General features: G+C 38.7%; 1 protein-coding gene across 1 annotated transcript; it reads left to right on the forward strand.

The window, feature by feature from the left end:
* The first annotated feature begins 1214 nt into the window (after positions 1-1214).
* LOC107878816 (E3 ubiquitin-protein ligase UPL1) lies at positions 1215-18375 on the forward strand. Its single transcript, XM_016725954.2, has 16 exons — positions 1215-1516; positions 3854-3949; positions 4055-4261; positions 4752-12659; positions 12737-13054; positions 13226-13427; positions 13505-13794; positions 13893-14230; positions 14418-15555; positions 15675-15821; positions 15913-15993; positions 16118-16343; positions 16426-16565; positions 16783-16889; positions 17027-17199; positions 17888-18375. The coding sequence occupies exons 1-15, from the start codon at positions 1484-1486 to the stop codon at positions 17127-17129; spliced, it is 11334 nt and encodes a 3777-aa protein (XP_016581440.1). The 5' UTR covers positions 1215-1483; the 3' UTR covers positions 17130-17199; positions 17888-18375.
* Positions 18376-24268: the final 5893 nt, after the last annotated feature.

The following is a 24268-nucleotide window of genomic DNA, read 5'->3' on the forward strand; positions in this document are numbered from 1 at the left end:
ATTTGAAAAGACAAATCAGAGGATTCATATAGATTGTAACACTCGCATTGAAATCAATAAAATCGATTGTTGCAATATTTTTCTTGTCTCAATTATTTATTTTTCGCACTCGAGAATTTTATTGTCCAACATATGTATCAAAGAAATATCAGGTGGAATAAAGAAGACCCACGTGACTAATTAACTCGAAGCTTAAATTTTTATGATGTTTTCTGAAAGACAATATATTGCATAATTAATGAAGAATAATGCATAAGGTACAATCACAAACGGGATAAAAGGAAGACGAAAGTTAATAAAGAGAAGTGAGGAAAGAAAAAATATGCCTCAATTATGTGAACAAAACCTCTAGTAACAAAATTTGACTAACGAAATTGCAGGAATGAGAATTTAGTCGACACAAGAAACACCCTCATGTATTTTACTTCTAGTTTAGCTAGGACTCTGTTACACAAAAACTTCCAATAAATTAAGAGTCTTCCATAAATATAAAACTCTTCCCATTTATTTTAGGATCTCTTCACTTACGCAATTATTATATATTTATTAATATTAAAAGGATGAAAAGACGATTTTATCCATTGCAGAGTCTTTTAATGAAGAGAAAAAGTTTAATTCACTTTTTCAATGGTTTTCATATTTTTAATATATTATAGATTATAGATATAGATATAAATTATAAATATAGATATAAATATTTCTCATGATTATCAACATTCACCTGAAAAAAAAACTTAATCAGAGATTTTAGGTTTTAGGTTTGAGCCTCCTAGTACAAATTCGTCTGTATTAGGGAACACTTTATCCTCCAATATGAGACTTTTCAACACGCATATAGATTTTCTCGGACTCAATACATATATCAAATCATGAACGAAAAACAACAAAAGAAAAATCATAAAATTTATAGTTTAATATGTCCCATCGTCTATCCAAATTCACATGAAATAAATAAACTTAACTAGAGGTCTCGTATTCGAGCTTCCATACATAATCGCCTTTGTTAGATAACACTTGCTCTAAAATATGATATGTTTCGATATAAATTTAAATTCAGTAAGAATCCAATACAAGTATCCAACACCGAATAAAAAACAAAAAAAATAAAAAATCATATATTTTATTTTCCTCTAATATACACAAAAAAATTCCCTATTTTTTCTGAAAAATCCTTTAGAATTTCTGTATATATAGGAATGCAGAGGTGGCAGCACTCCAAAGCTTTCTATCTTTCTTCAATTTCTCCTCTCTATCTCAGTCTCCTCACCAATCGTTTAACACAAAAACCCTTTCTAAAAAACCCTAGAAATCGCCAGCGATCTTCATAAATTCCAATTCAATTTTCACTTTTTTTTTTATTTACACATCAATTTTGATCGTGTTTTCGAATCGCTTCGATTTATTGGATCGATTCGATATAACTTTTTTTTTCTTTAATTCTGAATTTGATAATGGTTTTGTCAGTTGGTTGATTGAATTCGCGATGAAGTTAAAGCGAAGGAGAGCTGTAGAAGTGGTTAGTTATATGTGTATTTATGTATTGATTTTTGATCATGTTAATTGAATTGATTGAAGCGTGATTATTTGATGAATTTGATTTTTTTTTTTGAGTTTTTTTATTTAAAGTTGATTTATTTTTGATATCTCTAGTTGAATGTTGTTGGAATTTGTTTAATTAGTCACATGAAGTGCTAATTCGAAGTAAATTGATTGGAAGTTTGATTTCTTTGTGGCTTTTTTGAGTTTTTTTGATTAAGTTGATGTTTTCTTTAGATATAGCGAGTTGAATTTTGTTAAATAGTCGCGTGAAATACTAATTCGAAGTAAATTGATGGGAAGTACGATTGGTTGGTATTTTTTTGCCTTTTTTTTAATTAATAAGTGCGAGTTGAATTTGGTTAATAATTTGTTTAATTAGTCAATTCGAAGTAAATTGATTGGAAGTGTTTACTTGGTGATTTTCTTTTGATAAAGTTGATGTTTTTTTAGATACGGTGAGTTGGATTTCGTTAAAAGTTGTTTAATTATTCACATGAGATGCTAATTCGAAGAAAATTAACTGGAAGTGCGATTGCTTGGTATTTTTTTGAGTTTTTTTTAATAAGCGCAAGTTGAATTTGGTTAGTAATTTGTTTAATTAATCAATTCGAAGTAAATTAATTGGAAGTATGATATAACAACAACAACAAACCCAGTGTATTCCCACATAGTGGGGTCTGGGGGTAAGATGTACGCAGTCCATATTGGAAGTATGATACTTGGTGATTTTTTTTTTTTTTTTTGACAAAATTGATGTTTTTTTAGATATGGTGAGTTCAATTTTTGTTATAATTTGTTTAATTAGTCACATGAAATGCTAATTCGAAGTAAATTGATTGGAAGTGTGATTACTTGGTGACTTTTTTGAGTTTTTTTTATTAAGTTGATTTTTTTTTAGATATCGCAAGTTGAATTTTGTTAATATTTTGTTTAATTAGTCACTTGGAAATACTAATTCGAAGTAAGTTGATTGGAAGTGCGATTGCTTGGTATTTCTTTCTAGTTTTTTTAGATAGCGCGAGTTGAATTTCGCTAATTATTTGCTTAAATAGTCACATGAAATGCTAATTCTGAGTAAATTGATTGGGCGTGTGATTACTTTGTGGTTTTTTGAGTTCTTTCTGATAAAGTTGATGTTTTTTTAGATATGACATGTTGAATTTTGGTTAATCGAACTAGACATGTAACTTAGGAGGAAATAGAATTTATTTAGTGGCCTGGAATACTAATTCAGAATAAATTGATTAGAAGTGTGATTACTTGGTGATTTTTTTCCGAGGTTTTTTTTTTCTCAAAAAATCAAGCTGATTTCTTTTTAGATATCATGAGCTGAATTTTGTTTGTGATTTGTTTGATCTAGCAAGATATGCCCTTAGAATTTTTGGTTATATGTTACTAAGCTTTTATGGAATGGGATGAGAATATATCACATAGATATAGACATTTCATATCGAGGAGTAGTTGATTGATTGATGCATTGCTAGTTTATGGTTTTTTTTGGGAGTTGAAACTGAACTTTTCAACTGGTCGGAAGTAAGAGGGGTCTTTCCTTTGTGCTATAGGCACCATGGTGACTTGTGTGAACTGTGAAGTGCTGTGGTAATTGGCAAAAGGCTGATTTTTATGTCAACAGTTACTTTCACTGTCAAAGGGCAAAGTTCCCCCCACTGTGATCGATCTGGTTTGTGCAGGTGTAATCTAGTACTCCAGCTAATAAAAATCAAGTTTGGCTTTTGTTAGTGTATCTTCTAGTAAATCAAAGAATATTTAAAATGCTTTCTGCTAAGCTTTCAGTCGTGATACTGGCATGGCTGTTAATTGAGGTTGAATACCATATTATCGTTGACGAGAGTCACGTTTTATATGATGATTTAAGTAAGTTGAACAACATTGCCTTTTCTTTTCAAATCACAACAAGTCTCAAATTCTGATTTGGTGCAATTGCTTATAAAATTTTAGATATCTGCATTTTGAACTTCCAAAATGACCTGCGCAATTTACTAATCATAGAAGTTGCATAGTCAGGGCTGTCAGGCTGATCTTTGGAATTTTGCACTTAAAACATTCCAAAATCTTCTGTTATTTGTAGTTTCCAAACTACAGTTTATTCGTGTTTGCTCATAAATGTACTTCAGTCAGGCTTCATTTATCATGTTCCAAAATTTAGTTGAGTAATTTAGGGAAAGACGTCTTCTTGAATCACAGTATCCATTGTTGGTTTAATAATGTTTGTTTGGAAGGTGCCGGTATTATGTTTAACGTAAAGAAATTTAAATGTGCCCTGATCAAATTTGTTTTTGCATTTCCTTTTCAGCCTCCAAAGATCCGATCATTCATCTGTAGCGTCATTGCTACTCCATTAGAGAATATAGAAGAACCCCTGAAAAGTTTTGTTTGGGAGTTTGATAAGGTACCTATACAGATTTCATGTTGACGATGTCAATACTATTTCCCTCCCTTCACACATCTTCTCCTTTCTTATTTTATTTTCCCTTTCTTATTCATGTGTATGCAGGGAGATTTTTATCATTGGGTTGATCTCTTTAACCACTTTGATACATTTTTTGAGAAATACATTAAGACTAGGAAGGATTTGCAATTTGATGACCAATTTTTGGAGTCTGAGGCTCCATTTCCAAGGGAAGCTGTTCTCCAGGTCCTTCGTGTTATAAGGATAATATTGGAGAACTGCACAAATAAGCATTTCTACAGCTCATATGAGGTACGGAAGATAGCTAAAGCGATTCTTTTCATTTTGTTGCTCCTGATTTTAATCTGGAAAAAGAATATACACATTGACATATGATTAGCTGTCTGTGTGTCTGCATGTTGCCCTGTTTTTTGTAATTCAAAGTTTGCGTGATTTCTTAGTACCACAGATTATTTGTTTTTAACTGTTGAGGACCCTGGCATTTATTCTGTTGTGTTTAAGAGATGGCCCTAAAAAAGGCAAATAGAAGAAAGGGGGATAGAATTGGCACATCTTGAGGTGGTATTGTTAATAACCTTAGGGGGAGGGTGTGTGTGGTTGCGGATGTTTCAGTTTAAGTTCCGAACTGACTTAAATTTTAGTTTCTTCCCATCTTTGCTCTTGATCTGGTAAAACAATGTAGTTCTTGGTGTTTTCAAAAATACCCCCAACGCGCATTACAGAATCATTATATTATTTTGAATATGAAACTTTATTTTCTTTGCTTTTCTTTGTGCTGCAGCATCACTTGTCAGCGTTACTTGCTTCCACTGATGCGGATGTTGTTGAGGCGTGTTTGCAAACTTTGGCTGCCTTTTTGAAGAAAACAATAGGGAAATATGTCATTAGAGATTCTTCTCTTAATTCAAAGCTGTTCGCTCTTGCACAGGGTTGGGGAGGAAAAGAAGAAGGCCTTGGGTTAATTGCGTGTGCTCTGCAGGACAGCTCTGATGCAAGTGCTAGTGAGTTAGGTTGCACCTTACATTTTGAATTCTATGCAACTGAATCATCAGATGAGCCCACTGCTCCCACTGGTTTACAGATCATCCATTTGCCTAACATTGACAGCAGAAAAGAGTCAGATCTTGAACTTTTGAACAATTTAGTCTTACAGTACAAGGTTCCTCCTAGTTTGAGATTTCCTCTTTTGACAAGGTTGCGGTATGCTAGGGCATTTAGTTCGCCAGCTTCTCGACAACAGTACACTTGCATACGCCTCTATGCATTTATAGCTCTTGTTCAAGCATCCAGTGATTCAGATGATTTGGTTTCGTTCTTCAACAGTGAACCAGAGTTCATTAATGAGTTGGTTACCTTATTGAGCTATGAACACGCGGTTCTTGAGAAGATTAGAATTTTGGGTCTTGTTTCCTTGGTTGCTCTCTGTCAAGATCGGTCACGCCAGCCAAGTGTGTTGACAGCTGTAACATCCGGGGGGCATCGTGGTATTCTTTCCAGCCTTATGCAAAAGGCGATTGATTCCATTGTCGGCAACTCCTCAAAATGGTCTGTTCTTTTTGCTGAGGCTTTGTTATCTCTTGTTACCATTTTGGTCTCATCTTCATCTGGTTGCTCAGCCATGCGAGAAGCAGGGTTCATCCCTACTCTTTTACCGCTACTTAAAGATACGGATCCTCAACACCTGCATTTAGTTAGCATGGCTGTTCATGTCCTAGAGGCATTCATGGATTATAGTAATCCAGCTGCTGCACTATTCAGAGATTTGGGAGGTTTGGATGACACCATAGCACGCCTTAATGTAGAAGTTTCTCGTGTTGAAAATGGTGTAAAGCTGCCAGCTGCTAGTAGTGATCTCGAAAGTTCTGATTTAAATAGCTCACAGATTGTTGCTGGTACTTCTTCCGAGCTAGACAACGCGCAGGCTCTTTATTCTGATGTGTTGGTTGCTTATCATCGGCGATTACTGATGAAAGCTTTATTACGTGCCATATCTTTGGGAACCTATGCCCCTGGAACCACTGCTCGTATTTACGGTTCAGAGGAGAGTTTGTTGCCTCAATGCTTGAGCATAATCTTCAGAAGAGCTAGAAATTTTGGTGGAGGAGTGTTTCATCTTGCTGCAACTGTGATGAGTGATCTTATTCACAAAGATCCCACCTGCTTCCCTGTATTGGAAGCGGCTGGTCTTCCTTCTGCCTTCATTGATGCCATTATGGATGGGGTTGTTTGCTCTGCAGAAGCCATCACTTGCATACCTCAGTGTTTAGATGCGTTGTGCTTGAATAACAATGGTCTTCAGGCTGTAAAAGATCGCAATGCGTTGAGGTGTTTCGTAAAAATATTCACTTCAAAAACATATGTCAGAGCCCTTAGTGGTGATACCACTGGATCTTTGTCTAGTGGCCTGGATGAACTTATGAGGCACACCTCATCATTGCGCGGACCTGGAGTGGAAACTATGATTGAGATCTTAAAGGAGATTGCAAAACTTGGATCTGTTCCAGAAGCTATTTCACCCTCAGCTGACAGTCCTAGTTCTTCTAACCCTGTTCCGATGGAAACAGAAGGTGAGGATAGGGGTGTGGTTTCGCCTGATCAAGACTCACTAAAGGCTAAAAGTTTGGAGCATGTGGAACCATCTTCTGATTCTGTCGTACCAAACATCGAGTCTTTTCTTCTTGAATGTATAGGCAATGCTGCTCGTCTGCTTGAAACAATTCTTCAGAATTCTGATACGTGCCGTATTTTTGTTGAGAAGAAAGGAATTGAAGCTGTTCTTCAGCTGTTCACTTTGCCTGCCTTGCCACTTTCTGTTTCTGTGGGTCAGACGTTATCTGTTGCATTTAAGAATTTCTCTCCGCAGCATTCTGCTTCTCTTGCTCGTGCAGTCTGTTCTTTTTTAAGAGAACATTTGAAGTTAACAAATGAACTTATAGTTCAAATTCGAGGATCTCAACTTGTGAAGGTGGAGTCTGCTAAGAGGATAACTGTGTTGAAGAATCTTTCAAGTCTGGAAGGTATTTTATCTCTCTCCAATTCTTTGTTGAAGGGAAGTACTACTGTGGTTTCTGAGTTAGGAACTGCAGATGCTGATGTCTTAAAGGATCTTGGGAGAGCGTATAAGGAAGTACTTTGGCAAATCTCCTTGTGTTGTGATTCCAAGTTGGATGAGAAACAGAATGTGGAAGTAGACCCCCAAAATGTAGAAGCAGGTTCGTCCAATATAGGAGGTAGAGACAGTGATGAAGAGACTAATATTCCTTCAGTTAGATACATGAATCCTGTTTCTATCAGGAATAGTTCTCACTCTCAATGGGGGATAGACCGTGAGTTTCTTTCTGTAATTCGGTCAAGTGAAGGTTTTAATCGTCGCAGCAGACATGGTTTAGCACGAATTCGTGGTGGAAGGACCAGTAGGCATTTGGAAACTTTACAAGCTGAATCTGAAGTTGCTTCCAGTGTTGTGGAGAGTACTATCCAGGAGGTGAAGAAAAAAACTCCCAGTGTTCTGGTTTTAGAAAATCTGAACAAGCTTGCTTCTAGCATGCGTTCTTTCTTTATGGCTCTTGTTAAAGGATTTACATCTCCAAATCGTCGGAGAACTGAAACGGGATCTCTAAGTGCAGCTTCAAAGAGCATAGGAACTGCCTTGGCCAAAGTTTTTCTTGAGGCTCTTGGTTTCTCAGGATATCCAGATGCTTCTGCACTTGATATACCACCTTCTGTCAAGTGTCGATATCTTGGTAAGGTTGTGGATGATATGCTGACCCTAACATTTGATGCCAGGCGGCGTACCTGTTATGCGTCTATGATTAACAATTTCTATGCCCAAGGAACCTTTAAGGAGCTTCTGACAACATTCGAAGCAACCAGTCAGTTGTTGTGGACACTTCCCTATTCTTTACTATCTGGAATGGTTCCTGAAAATAGTGGTGAGGAAAACAAGTTATCTCACAGTTCGTGGCTTCTTGGTACTCTGCAGAGTTATTGCCGTTTGCTTGAATATTTTGTCAATTCGGGGTTGCTGTTGTCTCCAACCTCAACATCCCAAGCGCAGCTCCTTGTTCAGCCAGTTGCTGTCGGTTTGTCTATTGGGTTGTTTCCTGTTCCTAGAGACCCAGAAGCGTTTGTCCGTATGCTGCAGTCCCAGGTTCTAGATGTCATACTTCCCCTTTGGAACCATCAGATGTTCCCCAGTTGTAATCCAGGGTTTATTAATTCTGTTATTATGCTTATAACTTACATCTACTGTGGTGTTGGGGATGTGAAACAAAATCGCAGTGGGTCATCAAGTTCTGCAAATCCACGTGCATTGGCTCCTCCACCTGATGAGACTACTATTTCTACCATTGTTGAGATGGGCTTTTCAAGAGCAAGAGCTGAAGAGGCATTAAGACGAGTTGAAACGAACAGTGTGGAGATGGCTATGGAGTGGTTGTTTAGTCATGCTGAAGATCCTGCTCAAGAAGATGATGAGTTGGCTCGTGCACTAGCTTTATCACTTGGGAATTCATCAGAGACTTCTAAAGCTGACAACGTTGATAGATCCGTTGAGGTTCTATCTGAAGAACAACAAACTAAGCCACCACCTGTTGAAGATGTCCTTGCTGCAACAATTAAGCTGTTTCAGAGCACCGACTCAATGGCTTTCCCATTAATGGATTTACTTGTGACTCTTTGCAATCGCAACAAAGGAGAAGATCGTGCAAAAGTGATTTCGTATCTGATTCACCAGTTGAAAGATTGCCAGCTGGATTTTTCCAGGGACACTGGTGCCTTGTGCATGATAACACATATTTTAGCATTGCTTCTCTCTGAAGATGAAAATATACGGGAAATTGCGGCAAAGAATGATATTGTCTCTGTAGGACTTGAAATATTGATGAAGTTCAAGGCTAGAGCTGAAAATGAAATTATGGTTCCTAGATGCATCAGTGCACTGTTGCTAATCTTATTTAATCTGTTGCAAACCAGGCCTAAAGCATCTGGTGATGACACTGAAAGAGTAACAGCTGCATCTTTACCAGAATCTTTAGAAGAGCATCTCCCATCACAAGTTCCTGAAGCAGTTATTGAGAAGAAGTCAACTCTAGTCTCCCAGGATGATGAATTGTCCGCTGGTTTTGAGAAAATATTTGGTAAACCTACAGGTTATTTGAGTATAGAGGACAGTTGTAAGGTGCTTGATTTTGCTTGTGACTTGGTTAAGCAACATGCGCCAGCCATGGTTATGCAGGCTTCTCTACAGCTGTGCGCACGCTTGACGAAAATACATGCTCTTGCCATTCGGTTTCTTGAAAATGGCGGAATGACTTCTCTTTTTGATCTCCCAAGATCTTGTTACTTTCCAGGATATGACACCTTGGCATCTGCCATTGTTAGACATCTTCTTGAAGATCCTCAGACTCTGCAAACAGCCATGGAGATGGAGATACGGCAGACCCTTAGTGGAAGTCGGCATGGTGGTCGTACTTCTGTTAAGACATTTTTAACATCAATGGCTCCTGTGATATGTCGAGACCCTGGAGTCTTCGTGAAAGCTGCCGGTGCAGTTTGCCAGCTGGAATCATCTGGAGGGAGATCTATCGTTGTCTTAACAAAAGAGAAAGATAAGGAGAGAGAGAAAGAGAAAGTTAAAACATCTGCTGAGTTTGGAGCTTCTAATGAGTGTGTGCGAATTTCTGAAAATAAAGCCCATGATGGATCAGGAAAGTGTTCTAAAAGCCACAAAAAGATCCCTGCAAATGTCTCTCAGGTAATTGATCATCTTCTTGAAATAGTTTCAGCTTTTCCTAGACAGGGATTGGTAGAAGATTGCATGGGCAGCGCCTGCGCTATGGAGGTTGATGAGCCCATAGTCAAAGTAAAGGGGAAATCAAAGGTTGATGAGGTGCGAGAGGTTCAGTCCGACAGTGTTTCAGAAAAATCAGCAGGGCTTGCTAAAGTTACTTTTGTACTCAAATTATTGAGTGACATTCTTATGATGTATGTACATGCTCTTGGGGTTATCCTGAGAAGGGATTTGGAGATGTGTCAACTTCGGGGATCCCATCAGCCAGATAATCCTGGTCATGGGGGTATTATCCATCATGTTTTGCAACGGCTTCTTCCCCTTTCAGTCGATAAATCTGCAGGCCCCGATGAATGGAGGGACAAGCTGTCTGAAAAAGCTTCATGGTTTCTGGTAGTTTTGTCTGGTAGATCTAGTGAAGGTCGTAGGAGGGTTATTAATGAACTTGTGAAATCTTTGTCCTCATTTGTGAAGTTGGCGAGCAACTCCGCCTGTAGCAGTTTATTGCCAGATAAAAAGGTCCTTGCTTATGTTGATCTGGCACATTCCATTTTGTCCAAGAACTCATCCTCAGGCGACCTACCTGGTTCTGGTTGTTCTCCAGACATAGCCAAAAGCATGATAGATGGAGGATTGGTCCAGTGCTTATCTGGTGTGCTTCAAGCAATTGATTTGGATCACCCTGATGCTCCGAAAGTTGTGAATCTGATTCTTAAAACACTGGAAAGCCTTACAAGGGCTGCCAATGCTAGTGAGCAACTTTTCAAAACTGATTCTGTCAACAAGAAAAAGTCAACTGCCCTCAATGGTAGGTCAGATAATCAGGTGAATACAACATCAGCCTTTCCAAACATAGAGGCCGGTGGAAATGGAAACGGCCAGCAGGCGGTTCCTAATTCAAATGTAGCGCAACTGCCGGCTAGTGCTTCTCAGAATCACAACAATGAGAATGCGACTACAAACCCGTCCATGGAGCAAGAAATGAGAACTGAGCAAGAAGAAGAAACTGCAGGCAATCCTCCTCCCCTCGAGCTTGTGGATTACATGCGTGATGAGATGGAAGACAATGGTGTTCTGAACGACACGGAGCAAATTGACATGGGTTTCCACGTTGAGAATAGGGCACATCATGAAATGGGTGAAGAAGATGATGATATGGGAGATGATGGCGAGGATGACGAGGATGATGATGAGGGTGAGGATGAGGATGAAGATATAGCTGAAGATGGCACCGGCTTGATGTCTCTGGCCGATACTGATGGGGAAGAGCATGATGATGCTGGACTGGGAGGCGAATACAATGATGACATGGTTGATGAAGAGGATGATGGGTTTCATGAAAATCGAGTTATTGAGGTTAGGTGGAGGGAAGCCTTGGATGGCCTTGACCATTTACAAGTTCTAGGGCAACCTGGAACAGGTGGTGGCCTTATTAATGTTGGAGGTGAGACAATTGAAGGATGGAACGTTGATGACCTCTTTGGCCTTCGCAGGACCTTTGGCTTTGAGCGCCGCCGCCAGACAACTAGGAATTCCTTGGAACAGTCTGTTACTGAAGTTACTGGTCTGCAACATCCTCTCCTCTTGAGGCCATCACAGTCTGGGGACTCTGCCCCTGTCTGGTCATCGCTTGGGAACTCATCCAGGGATGCAGAAGCCTTATCTGCTAGTAGGCTGGATGTAGCTCGTTTCTTCACTTTTGATTCCCCAATACTCCCGTTTGATAGTGCGCCGTCTAGCCTCTTCAGTGACAGACTCAGTGGTGCAGCACCTCCACCTTTGGCTGACTTTTCTGTTGGTTTGGAGTCTCTACATGTTCCAGGTCGGAGGCCTGGTGATGGTAGGTGGACCGATGATGGCCAACCCCAAGCAGGTGGTCAGTCTGCTGCTATTGCACAGATGGTTGAGGAGCAGTTCGTTTGTCAACTAAGCAGAATTGCTCCAGCTTCTAATCCTCCTGTTGGAGTACTGGAGAGAGAGCAGGACATACCTGTAGTTGGTGAGAATCAACAGCAGATGGAGGATGATAGCACTACTGGTCAACAAAATGATGATCGCCCTAACAATAGTGAGCAAGAATCCAATCAACCAGTTGAAGTTCAGTCTTGTGAAAGGGAACACAACCCGGAGGTTGCCGCTGATCAGGTAGGGGAATTCCCAGAAGCTGTTGAACCTATGGAAAATGTACTCCTGGACAGGTCAAACAATGGTCATGGCAGCTTGGTGATTGGAGAAGGAAATGCAAATCCAAGCGACAGCATAGAGGGAACTGCAGGTCATGCTGTGTCATCCATACAAGGTGAAGGCAATGCGGTGCATGATCGGACTGCTGATGCGGATGTAAACATATGCAATGCAACCTCAACCGATGTAACAGAGAGTCATGCCACTGATGAGCCACTGCTAATTTCTGGGGAAGCAATGCTGGATTCCAGTGCTCATCATGTTTCTGCAGTTCAGGAGGATACTGATATACATATGCACAGTGCAGAAACAGAAAGGGAGAGTGACCAGCCATTACCTATTCTTCCTGAGGATCCATCGGTGACTCAGAACCTTGAGGAAGTTCAAGATGCTGTTCAAACTGATGAAACTAGTTTGAATAATGAAGCTTCTACTGCAAACGCTATCGATCCAACCTTTTTAGAGGCACTTCCTGAAGATCTTCGGGCAGAGGTTCTTGCATCGCAGCAGGCTCAGGCTCAACCTCCAACTTATACAGCACCGACAGCTGAAGATATCGATCCAGAGTTCTTAGCTGCTCTTCCTCCAGATATTCAAGCAGAAGTTCTTGCCCAACAACGTGCTCAAAGAGTCGTGCAGCAGGCTGAAGGTCAGCCTGTCGAAATGGATAATGCTTCAATCATAGCCACATTTCCAGCTGATCTGCGTGAAGAGGTCTGTATTTGGATTGTTTTACGCCGTCCTCTGAATATTTTAATATTTTATTTATGCTTATTTTGGGTGTTTGTCAGGTTCTGTTAACATCGTCAGAAGCTGTTTTGTCAGCATTGCCATCTCCATTACTCGCTGAAGCACAAATGCTTAGGGACAGAGCTGTGAGTCATTACCAAGCACGAAGTTTGTTTGGAGGCAGCCACAGGCTTCATGGTCGTAGAAATGGTCTGGGATTTGACAGACAGACAGTTATGGACAGGGGTGTGGGTGTTACAATCGGCCGGAGGGCTTCATCCTCTTTTTCAGAGAGTTTGAAGTTGAAGGAACTTGAAGGCGAGCCACTGTTAGATGCTAATGGCTTGAAGTCATTGATCCGCCTCTTGCGTTTAGCACAGGTAAATAGCTTCCATAAATCAAGCTCACAGTTTTGAAATGAAAATACTTCTATCATTAGACAATAGGCTTGCTTCTGTAGAGTTATTGTTGGTGATGTAATATTCTGGTCATTTATATTCTACGATGTGTGCTCATCGTATAGAACTGAGACATTCAATATTTGTTTTCAGCCTCTTGGGAAAGGTTTGTTGCAGAGACTCCTGTTGAATTTGTCTGCTCATAGCAGCACAAGAGCAGTTCTTGTCTACCTTCTTCTTGAAACAATCAAGCCCGAGACTGGAGGTGCAGTTGGTGGTTTAACAACCATTAACTCACAGAGACTTTACGGCTGTCAGTCAAATATTGTTTATGGCCGATCACAGCTATTTGATGGTATTTGTCTTTTCTAAAGTGATGTTGTAGATCTCTGTTTGCAGTGTCTTTTGCTAACCATTTAAGTCATTTCCCAGGACTTCCTCCACTGGTATTGCGTCGGATTCTGGAGATCTTAACTTACCTCGCTACCAACCACTCTGCAGTTGCCGGTCTTCTTTTCTACTTTGACCTCTCGCTTATTCCAGAGTGGTCAGATGTGAAGTGTTTGGAAACCAAGAGGGACAAAGGCAAGGAGAAAATTGTTGGAGGAGATTCCTCAGTAGTGCCTTTTGGAAGCTCTAACAAGAGGGATATTCCATTGATTTTGTTTCTCAAGCTTTTGAACCAACCACTTTTTTTGCGCAGCATAGCACATCTTGAACAGGTCGGTTATGGTGAAATGCTTTGATACTACTGACATGTTAGGTCTTTGGAGATAGTTAACTCTGATTTATTTGTTGTTTCCTTGCATAAACTGTGTAGGTCATGGGCCTCCTTCAAGTAGTTGTCTACACTGCAGCTTCCAAGATGGAGTGTCAGTCTCATTCTGAAGAAACAGTAGACCGTCCTAATAATGACCCAGTAGACGGTTCTCATAATAACACAGTAGACGGTTCTAATAATCCTGTTGGCAATGAAACTATGAGTGATATACGGAAAGATCCTGGATTGCCAGAGATGAAGTCCCATCAAGATGATAGCGCCGTTGGTTCTGCAGTCCCTGCATCTGATGCCAATGGAAGCCCAAACATTCGTGACATCTTCTTGCAGCTGCCACATTCTGATTTGCACAATCTTTGCTGTCTTCTTGGTCATGAAGGGTATTATTTTTCTATTTAAAATTCTGTACCATGATTTGCCTAAATATTTATGTTTTCATCTGTTCGTGATTTGAGATTTTTCATTTCCCATTCCTTGATTTTTCCATTTTAGTTTTATCTTTCTTTTTCCCTTCTGAAACATAAATGTTGTGTTGCTACTATCTGACCTCTAGTGTATATATTTTAGGCTCTCAGACAAAGTTTACATGCTTGCCGGCGAGGTGTTGAAGAAGCTAGCCTCAGTTGCTGCTCCCCATCGGAAGTTTTTCATTTCAGAACTTTCAGAGTTGACTCAAAGGCTGAGCAAAACTGCTGTGGAGGAGCTTATCACGCTAAAGAATACACACATGCTGGGATTGAGTGCTGGATCTATGGCTGGAGCTGCAGTCCTTCGTGTATTACAAACACTTAGTTCACTAAGTACAGCTTGTGCTGATGGCAACACGGACACATCTATGGAGGAGGAACATGATGAGCATAACATCATGTGGAAGTTAAATGTTGCACTTGAACCTTTATGGGAAGAGCTGAGTGAATGCATAGGGACCATGGAGGTAGAGCTCACACAGAGCGCTTCTGCTTCAGTTATGTCAAGTACCAACACCGGAGAGCATATACATGAAGCTGGTGCTTCATCTGTATCTTCTCCATTGCCTCCTGGAACTCAGCGACTGTTACCTTTTATTGAGGCTTTCTTTGTTCTGTGTGAGAAGCTTCAGGCAAACATCTGTATTATGCAGCAAGATCATATCAATGCAACTGCTAGAGAAGTGAAAGAATTAGCTGGTACTTCAGTTAAGCTGTCCTCCAAGTCTATTGGGGATTCACATAAAATATTAGATGGGGCTGTAACATTTGTAAGATTCGCGGAAAAGCATCGGCGCTTGCTTAATGCTTTTGTCCGGCAGAACCCTGCCTTACTGGAGAAATCACTTTGTGTGATGCTGAAAGCCCCGCGACTCATTGATTTTGACAATAAAAGAGCTTATTTTCGCTCTAGAATAAGGCAGCAGCATGAACAGCACCTCTCTGGTCCTCTGCGAATTAGTGTTCGGCGGGCGTATGTGTTGGAGGATTCTTATAATCAGTTGCGTATGCAACCCAATCAAGACCTGAAAGGACGGTTAAATGTGCACTTTCAAGGTGAGGAGGGTATTGATGCTGGTGGTTTGACAAGAGAATGGTATCAATTGCTATCAAGGGTCATATTTGACAAAGGAGCTTTGTTGTTTACGACCGTTGGGAATAATGCAACTTTCCAGCCTAACCCGAACTCTGTTTATCAAACTGAACATCTCTCATACTTCAAATTTGTAGGCCGCGTGGTAGGACTTCTGGAACTCTCTTTTTTTTTTTTTTTTCAAAATAAAAGATATGTCCAAGCTATGACTTTATCCTTATTTCACATGTTAATCTCAAGCCTTTCACGAGATACTCTTTATAGGTTGCCAAAGCACTATTTGATGGGCAGTTGCTGGATGTTTATTTTACTCGGTCATTCTACAAACATATCCTTGGTGTAAAGGTCACATATCATGATATAGAGGCTGTTGATCCTGATTACTATAAGAACTTGAAGTGGATGCTGGAGGTGAAATTTTATTAACATGCAGTATTTTGTTAACTGGTCTATAGAATGTCATCCGTGGAACTTCTGATGGTTTCGTGGTTTCCTGTACCAGAATGATGTGAGTGATATACCAGATTTGACTTTTAGCAAGGATGCAGATGAAGAAAAACGCATTCTTTATGAGAAAACAGAGGTTAGTAGGCACAAATTTTTTTGAACCCCCCAAACAAAAAACAAAGAAAGTTAAATGAGCAAGTCAGATATTACTCTGTCTGAGGTGATATCTAAACTAATTTTTTGTATTTTGCATGAGAAAGGTTACTGATTATGAGCTTAAACCTGGAGGAAGAAATATACGGGTCACAGAAGAGACAAAGCACGAGTATGTTGATCTCGTGGCTGACCATATTCTGACAAACGCTATTCGCCCTCAAATAAATGCATTCCTTGAAGGTTTCAATGAATTGGTACCGCGTGAACTTATCTCCATTTTCAATGATAAAGAGCTTGAACTTTTGATAAGCGGTCTTCCAGAAATTGATAGTAAGTGGACACGCTTCTCCACCTTTGCTTTGTGTATATACACCATATCCTATGAAGCTTCTTATCATGATTCTGTATGCAGTGGAAGATCTGAAGGCCAACACTGAATATACTGGATATACAGCAGCATCTACTGCTGTTCAGTGGTTTTGGGAGGTCGTTAAAGGTTTTAGCAAGGAAGACATGGCAAGGTTTCTGCAATTTGTGACCGGTACATCCAAGGTTAGTAGATGCTACCTTAATACCAGCAGAGGTTTTCTCATCACGTATAGAATCTGCTAAGTGGCAAAAACCTACAGAAACTCTTCCTTTCCCCTTTGATTGGTGGTTCAGGGTTCTGTATGCCCTTTTAAATGTTTTACGGAGTGCATTTGCACCTTTCCTGCAAATGTCTGTCGATTTCTTCTTTGGGATTAATTGTGGGTGCTGTTGGCCTTAGGTTCCTTTGGAGGGTTTCAAGGCATTGCAAGGGATTTCTGGCCCTCAGAAATTTCAGATTCACAAGGCTTATGGAGCTCCTGAGAGGCTTCCATCTGCACATACCTGGTCAGTGCTTGTATATCAGCCTTATTATAGTCTCAATCAGTAGTTCACTCATTATTTTATTAAGTAGATGCCATCTGGGTGGTAGTTTATTGCGAGCTATAGTGGTCCTTACAGTCACTTTTGTCTTTTTCTTCCAGCTTCAACCAACTTGACCTTCCGGAGTATACTTCCAAGGAACAGCTTCAAGAACGTTTGCTTTTGGCTATCCATGAGGCTAGTGAAGGATTTGGTTTTGGTTGAGACAAGCTTCCCGTATGCAGCTTTTCTGAAAATTGCTTGTATTTGATCGCCCTGTGATTGCCATGTAAATGTATGTATGTCCTACTCTTTTCATTTTTCTCCTCTTAAAGACTCTCTTGGGATGGCTGTTCCACAGTTCTGCTTTTGGTTTGTCTTTCCTTGTGAAAGGTACCATCGGAACGGTTAATTTGGAAACTGGCACCACTCACTTGTTCACTGCTTTCTCTAGTGATGAGAATTCTGTTCTTTGATCTGTCAAAATTTGTTTCCTACACCTTCTTCAGATGTGATTGTTAGAAAGGTTCTTGGAGTACCATTAGTTCTGTTTATTTGTTTGATTGCTTAAAGCCTGCTACTTGATGGCATATGATTTGCACTTTTTTGGTGTCTCTGCAGTTTCCCCTAGATGTCCAATGGTAAGCATGCCTTCTATATTTATGGAATGCTGTAGAAGTTTCCATTGATTGTTAAGGAAGTTGTTTGACGAAAATATATGTTATTTTGCATTTCTCCTGTAGTTACTGAACCATTTTTATGTAGCTATCCTGTCCTTGTGCTGCTCCACTTAAGTATTAATCGAACATATAATTAATGAACCATTGTCGGTCTTGCATCATTTACATGAACTAGATGATTCAAGTTGTCAAGTTTTAAGATGCGTGGATTTTCTGCTTAGTTGATTTACTGGTCAAGTAACTCAAATTCCGCGAAGAAAAAGAAGACGACCTTCAGCTTGCTGATCTCTTTGTCCCATGCAGATTGGCTGATCGACATCAACTGCACAACATTGATTTGGAGTGTATTGCTTACAGATTTGAGTCCATAGATAGCCTGCCTCAAGGATGACGGAGTAATTGCCACACTACTTCAGTCATGTACATGGCAGTTTAGTATCTTGAGGTGGTGAGTTATGCATTACGCGTGGAGATCATCTTGCAAGTGGCGAGGAACTCAGTTATTTTGTTGTTCCTTCATTGCAACAGATTCTGAAGACAAGTCCCCGACCGCCTTAATATATCCCCATGTAGATAAGTCGTTTCTTTTTGGCAGGGGGTTTAGTGGTGTAGGAGGTTGACATTTATTTTGGGTAATGGGGGTAGGTGCTAATTCTTTCTTGCTTTAGAATTTAATTAGTTACTTATGGTTAACAATTGGCATCAGATCAACTCTTAAATCTGCTTATAATGTTATACTTGATCTGTTATTTATTTTGGAAACGGCGAACTTGGTCGTCCTTTAGGTTTTTTATCCCGGCATTATTTTTTTCTCCGTTTGGATTTGATCAGAATTCCTCTCAACAGCTACTACTTGTACCTTTCCATAAGAGCCCTAAACTAATTATGTCAACAACAGGAACAACATACCCAGTGAAATTCCAAAAGTGGGGTCGGGGGTGGATTGTGTAGCGGTGTGTGGAAACTTTCTTCTTTTCTTGTTTGTCCGTACATCTATCTCGACATCCTCTCCTAAACTAATCATGTCATTCACTCTAATATAGGGTGGGCATAAATACCGAAAAAATTGAAAAACTGAATCGAAATTTAATTTTGGTTTCGTTTTTTCGGATTGATTTCGGTTTTCAATTTTTAAATTTCGGCTAAACGGTTTGGTTTTTGGTTTTCTTACAAAAAAAGAATCGGTTAAATCGAAATTATATAAATAATATTATAATATATATATATATATATTTACATTTTAGTAACTCTAACTCCAACTCCAAGGCGCCTAAATCCCTAAACAGTAAACATATTACCATTCACACTCAAGTCTCAATACTCACGAATAGTAAACAGTAAATTCAAGACGCCGTTTTCGATTTACACCACCGTCGATTCGACGAAATAGACGAAAGATCAACGATCTACTCTCTCTTTCTTTACAACGACACTGCGATCGGCGACCTGCGAATTTGGTATTTCGTATTTGTGTCTAAAGAGGAGCATTCAGATGAGTTTATGGCATTTTCTGCTTAACATGATAGTTTATTGCATTTTCTTTATTTTACATTTGGAATGGAAACGAGTACTGCATCACCCAAGAAACTCCATATGTTAGTCCCAACGATGACATTGCTTGTTACCATAAAGAACTTGATGACATTATTTCATTTCATTGAGTTACTTATAGTTATTTATATTTGAGAATGAAAAATAGATTTGAAAAAGATCATTTTTCTTAAAAAAATCATCAATTTTAAATGCTCAGTTATGAAAAAAGATAGACTCTCTACTTTAATATTTCAAACCGAAATAAAAATCCGAAATAACAGAATCAAATTTGTAGAAATCGAACCAAACTGATTTTATTTCGATTTGGTTATGGTTGTTATTTTTGCAAATCCAAAAATTAATAAACCGAATCGATATTAAACAATCAGATCGAACCGATCGAACGCCCACCCCTAAGACTTTTTGTTTCTTGTTGGTTGGGGTTTGGGTTGTAAGATGTCACAACCACGTCTTAATCAGCTAATGCAACTTGGAAGTACCTTATGATTTGACATTAACTTGTCACGTCATAAATAGGAAGCCTACCATATGGGGAAGGGGAGAACAAAGTTGCTGCTGATGATAGCAATTTGAATTGTGGAAATAGCCTCCTGTGGGAATGCAAAATAAGGCTTTGGACGTTTGGATTTCACACAGCGAGAGTTTAATGCTGAGTGGCTTTTTTTTTTAACTCATACTAACGAGGACCTCTAATAACGATATCTGACTCTTCCGGCATCATAAAATTCATATATGTAACTGTATTACGTATTTCTGATGTCCTTATCATCGATTGTATAGATTTTTCTCTCTACAGTAATCCCAATTATTATTAATTTAAACATGATTTGTTGGTTAACTAATGTTACTATGAATTTATTTAGTAGTAGGAAATCGAATATATTATCCACGAGAAATTATAGCACTGCGGCTGGTGACTACAATTTTGATTCTGCTACTTCATGATTAGTAGAATTGATCAAATTATGAGTTATTTTTTGGTTCTGCTAATTAAATAAAACTATAATTAATGTAAAAGTCAAATCTTGGCTTTCATAACACGACAAGATCAAGTACATGAAGACTAATAATTGAGTAATGTGCAATAGGACTAAGAAAAAAAAACCATGATTAGTTTCCTTAATCCATTTTGCTTATAATGGATTATACTCGGATTAATCCTGATTTCATGGAACATATAATTATGACTATGAGGCTATAACTGAGAAATTTTCGAGGGTCACGAACATAAGTTTTGAAATTTGGTGATTAATGAGTTCATTTCTTTACTTTTCTTCACTTAATCAGTTTTGTCAAAGTTTGAACTCATGATGTGCACTTAATTTACATCATAGTAGCGGAGGGAGTGGCAATTTATAAAAGGCAAAAAAGGAGGATTTTAATGATTAAAAGGTTACAATTAAAAAATGATACCAAATTTTAATAGTCCTGTGTATTGTTCATTTACAGCAATAACAACATACATAGTTTGCACAAAGTAGGTCCAGGAAGGATATGAATTATAATGTGTGGAGATCAAGCCTCTACCTTAGAGGTAGGTAGAACGGTTGTTCTCAATAGACTCTGATACAAGCCAAAGGGTCCTTAAAGCTTTTAATTACATCATTCGAGGCCAATACAAAGAGGTTCAAGTCATGGTCAAGAAAGGAGCTCGAGGATGCACTTGGTGGACCCCGTTTAAGCTCCTAAGGCTACAATTCCATGTGAGAATAATTGCTTGGAGCTTGGAGCATGCTTTGAAGAGCCCATGTGGGTTATTTTCAAAATAGCCACTTTAGGCTATTTTTGTAATAGGCTAGTTTATGCAAGAAAAGCAAACACTATAAATAGATGCCTTAGACATTTCAATAGCAACTTTTGATGATATTTGAATGAATGCTCCTTTGAGAGTGAATTGCAAGCTTGGATTAGCTTGTGTTGACATCTTGTTTAGAAACGTGGGTTGCTTGGGAACTCGATTCCCTTGAGGTCTACGTAAGAAATTGGTGTTCGATTCTACTCGTTTAAGGTTCTTCGGGTTTGATACACCCATTGGTTCTTATAATTTCTTATGTCAATTTACCTATCTTTACTTTCTTGCATCGATTATCTTTTGTTTCTTTAGGTAGATTTCTATTTTTCATATCTAGATCCGTATCAGACTCGTATTGCTCATTTGGAGACCTAGCCTCTACCTTAGGCTTAGAGGTAGAGCGGTGTTCCCAATAGACTCGTATTGCTCATCTATGCTCATCAAACTTTCATATTCAATTTCAGATCAAGATAATCACGTCGGAAGAATTTCGAGTGTGAACTAACACTCATGACTCATGCAACAACGATATAATCGTGTCAAAGAAATTCTAAACTCGAACTAATACTCATGACTCATGCAGCGACAAGAACTCGCAACTCTCCATTGCTAAACGTTAGAAGAAAATGTGGAGTCATAATATTCTTTGTCTAACGTTTTATACTCAAAATTGACCCAACGTCTACTTAAGTCTTAGAGTCGAGTTTGTGTGCAAATTGGTTTACAAATCCACATGGGATGGTCCACAAAAAGAATTTATTGTCATTTGATATGTATGCTAATTATTGCTTGTTATTTCTAAACATTTAACTTGATTCCTATATTATAATAAATAATAGTATTCTATTGTATTTATTCATTTTAATAAATTAGAAGAATTTTATTGTTTTTGTTAAACAATTTCATGTAATAATAATAGTCAAACATAGATTTTTTCAAAATATTATTAATAAAAGCAATTTAGTAAAATACATGTGTGATTAAAACTTTTTCGAGCGACCAAGTAATATGAAACGAAGAAAGTGTTTGTTGTGTTTTTTCATCCAATAAAAAACAGTCTTTTTACCTACATAAAATAGAATGATCCGAAGTACACTTTACCATCTTAAATTTCATTTGTGAAATTAACTGAATATGTTATGTTGTGATATTATCAATAAATTATAGTTAATTTATATACATATTTTAGTTTTATTTATTAAACTTAAATTAATTTAATGTAAACATCAAATTATCTGGAAGGAGCAACAAAAGAAAGCTCCCGCTATGTTTAAAATTCCATAAAGGACCGTACCATAAGATTTTATTGTATGCAATTTTAGCTTGTATTTGTATCAAAAGTTGTTTATATGCCTTAAACTCGTAACCATAACAATAATTTTATTAATTACTCGAATATGATCTTAGCAAGCATATAAGTTGTCTACTTTTCTTTGTAGTCCAAAAACATATATGTGGTCTCATTTTCACATATATATGTTTCAATAACAATAATAATATATTCCTCTATATAAGAACAAGGGTGACGTTCAGAGTTGCAACAACTATCGGGGTATTAAGTTGTTGAGTCACACGATGAAAATTTGGGAAAGGGTGGTGGAGCGGAGTTTGAGGAAAATTGTGTCTATTTTGGAGAACCAATTTATTTTATGCCTGGTCGCTCCACGACGGAGGCAATTTACCTTGTGCGGAGACTGGTGGAGTAGTATAAAGAGAGGAAGAGGGATCTTCACATGGTGTTTATAGACCTGGAAAAGGCGTATGACAAGGTCCCTAGGAAGGTTCTTTGGAGTTGCTTGGAGGCGAGGGGGGTTCCGGTGGCGTATATCAGAGCGATTAAGGACATGTATGAGGGAGCGAAGACTCGGATAAGGACAGTGGGAGGAGATTCTGAGCATTTCCCAGTCTTGACAGGGTTGCACCAGGGATCAACTCTTAGTCCGTTTTTATTCGCTTTGGTGATGGATGTGCTGACGCAGAATATATAAGGCGAGGTGCCTTGGTGTATGCTTTTCGCGGATGATATAGTTCTGATTGATGAATCGCGACAAGGGGTTAATGATAAGCTGGAGATTTGGAGAGAGACCCTGGAGTCTAAAGATTTTCGGTTGAGTAGGAACAAGACGGAGTACTTGGAGTGCAAATTCAGTGACTCGAGGCATGAGGAGGAGGTGGTAGTGAAGTTGGATTCTCAGGTGGTTTACAAGAAGGATAGTTTTAAGTATCTCGAGTCTACGATTCAGGGGAATGGAGAGATAGATGAGGATGTATCTCACCGCATTGGGCAAGTTGGATGAAATAGAGGCTCGCTTTGAGAATTTTATGCGATAAGAAGGTGTCCCTTAAACTGAAAGATAACTTCTATAGAGTTGCAGTCCGACCTGCTATGTTGTATAGAGTAGAGTGTTGGCCGGTTAAGAGTTCTCATATCCAAAAGTTGAAGGTGGCGGAAATGAGAATGTTACGCTGGATGTGTAGATTCACTAGGGCAGATAAGGTTAGGAATGAAATTATTTGAGAGAAGGTGGGAGTGGTGTCGGTGGAGGATAAAATTCGGGAAGTGAGGTTGAGATGGTTTGGGCATGTGATGAGGAGGGGCACGGATGTCCCAGTTCGTAGGTGTGAGAGGTTGGCCTTGGAAGGTTTCAAGCGGGGTAGGGGTAGATCGAAAAAACACTGGAGAAAAGTGATTAAACGTGACATGGAGCAGTTACAGCTGACTGAGGACATGACCTTGGATAGAAAGTTATGGAGGAAAAGCATTAGAGTAGAGGGCTAAGGGTGTGGACGAGTAGTAGTCAGTAAGTAGGTGGACTTGCTATCGTTTGTTGACAAATTTATGTATTTATCTATTTATTTATGGCTTTAGTTATTGATTTACTTATGTATTTCTTTTTTTTTTTTTCTTTAATTGCGAGTGTCGTACCAATTTTATTTGTATCATGTTCTACAATTTTGATGTTTCTGTTTAATGTCTTTTGTCTTGAGCCGGGGGTCTATCGGAAACATTCTCTCTACCTCCCTAGAGGTAGTGGTATGGACTGCGTATATTCTACCCTCCCCAGACCCCACTATGTGGGAATATACTGAATTTGTTGTTGTTGTAATAACAATAATAATATATCAATGCATTCTCACTAAGGGGTCGTTTGGTAGAGTGGTAGAGTGTATTAAGTAATGTTTGTATTAGTTATACACTCTATTGCATATTAAGGTATGTATTACTAATACGTCAAAATCCATGGTATTAATGGATCCAATACGTGCATTAATATGATTAAAGACGTTATTATCCCTCAAGAAAAAATTCACATCCTTTCTAACATATATATGAAGGA

Source organism: Capsicum annuum, chromosome 7 (assembly GCF_002878395.1).
Source record: "Capsicum annuum cultivar UCD-10X-F1 chromosome 7, UCD10Xv1.1, whole genome shotgun sequence".
In the NCBI taxonomy this organism is placed as follows: domain Eukaryota; kingdom Viridiplantae; phylum Streptophyta; class Magnoliopsida; order Solanales; family Solanaceae; genus Capsicum; species Capsicum annuum.

Coding starts and splice junctions, on each gene's coding strand:
- LOC107878816 (XM_016725954.2), top strand. CDS start 1,484: ATGAAGTTAAAGCGAAGGAGAGCTGTAGAAGTG. Junction 12,660..12,736: donor CAGCTGATCTGCGTGAAGAG/GTCTGTATTTGG, acceptor GGTGTTTGTCAG/GTTCTGTTAACATCGTCAGA. Junction 16,344..16,425: donor CGGTCTTCCAGAAATTGATA/GTAAGTGGACAC, acceptor TTCTGTATGCAG/TGGAAGATCTGAAGGCCAAC.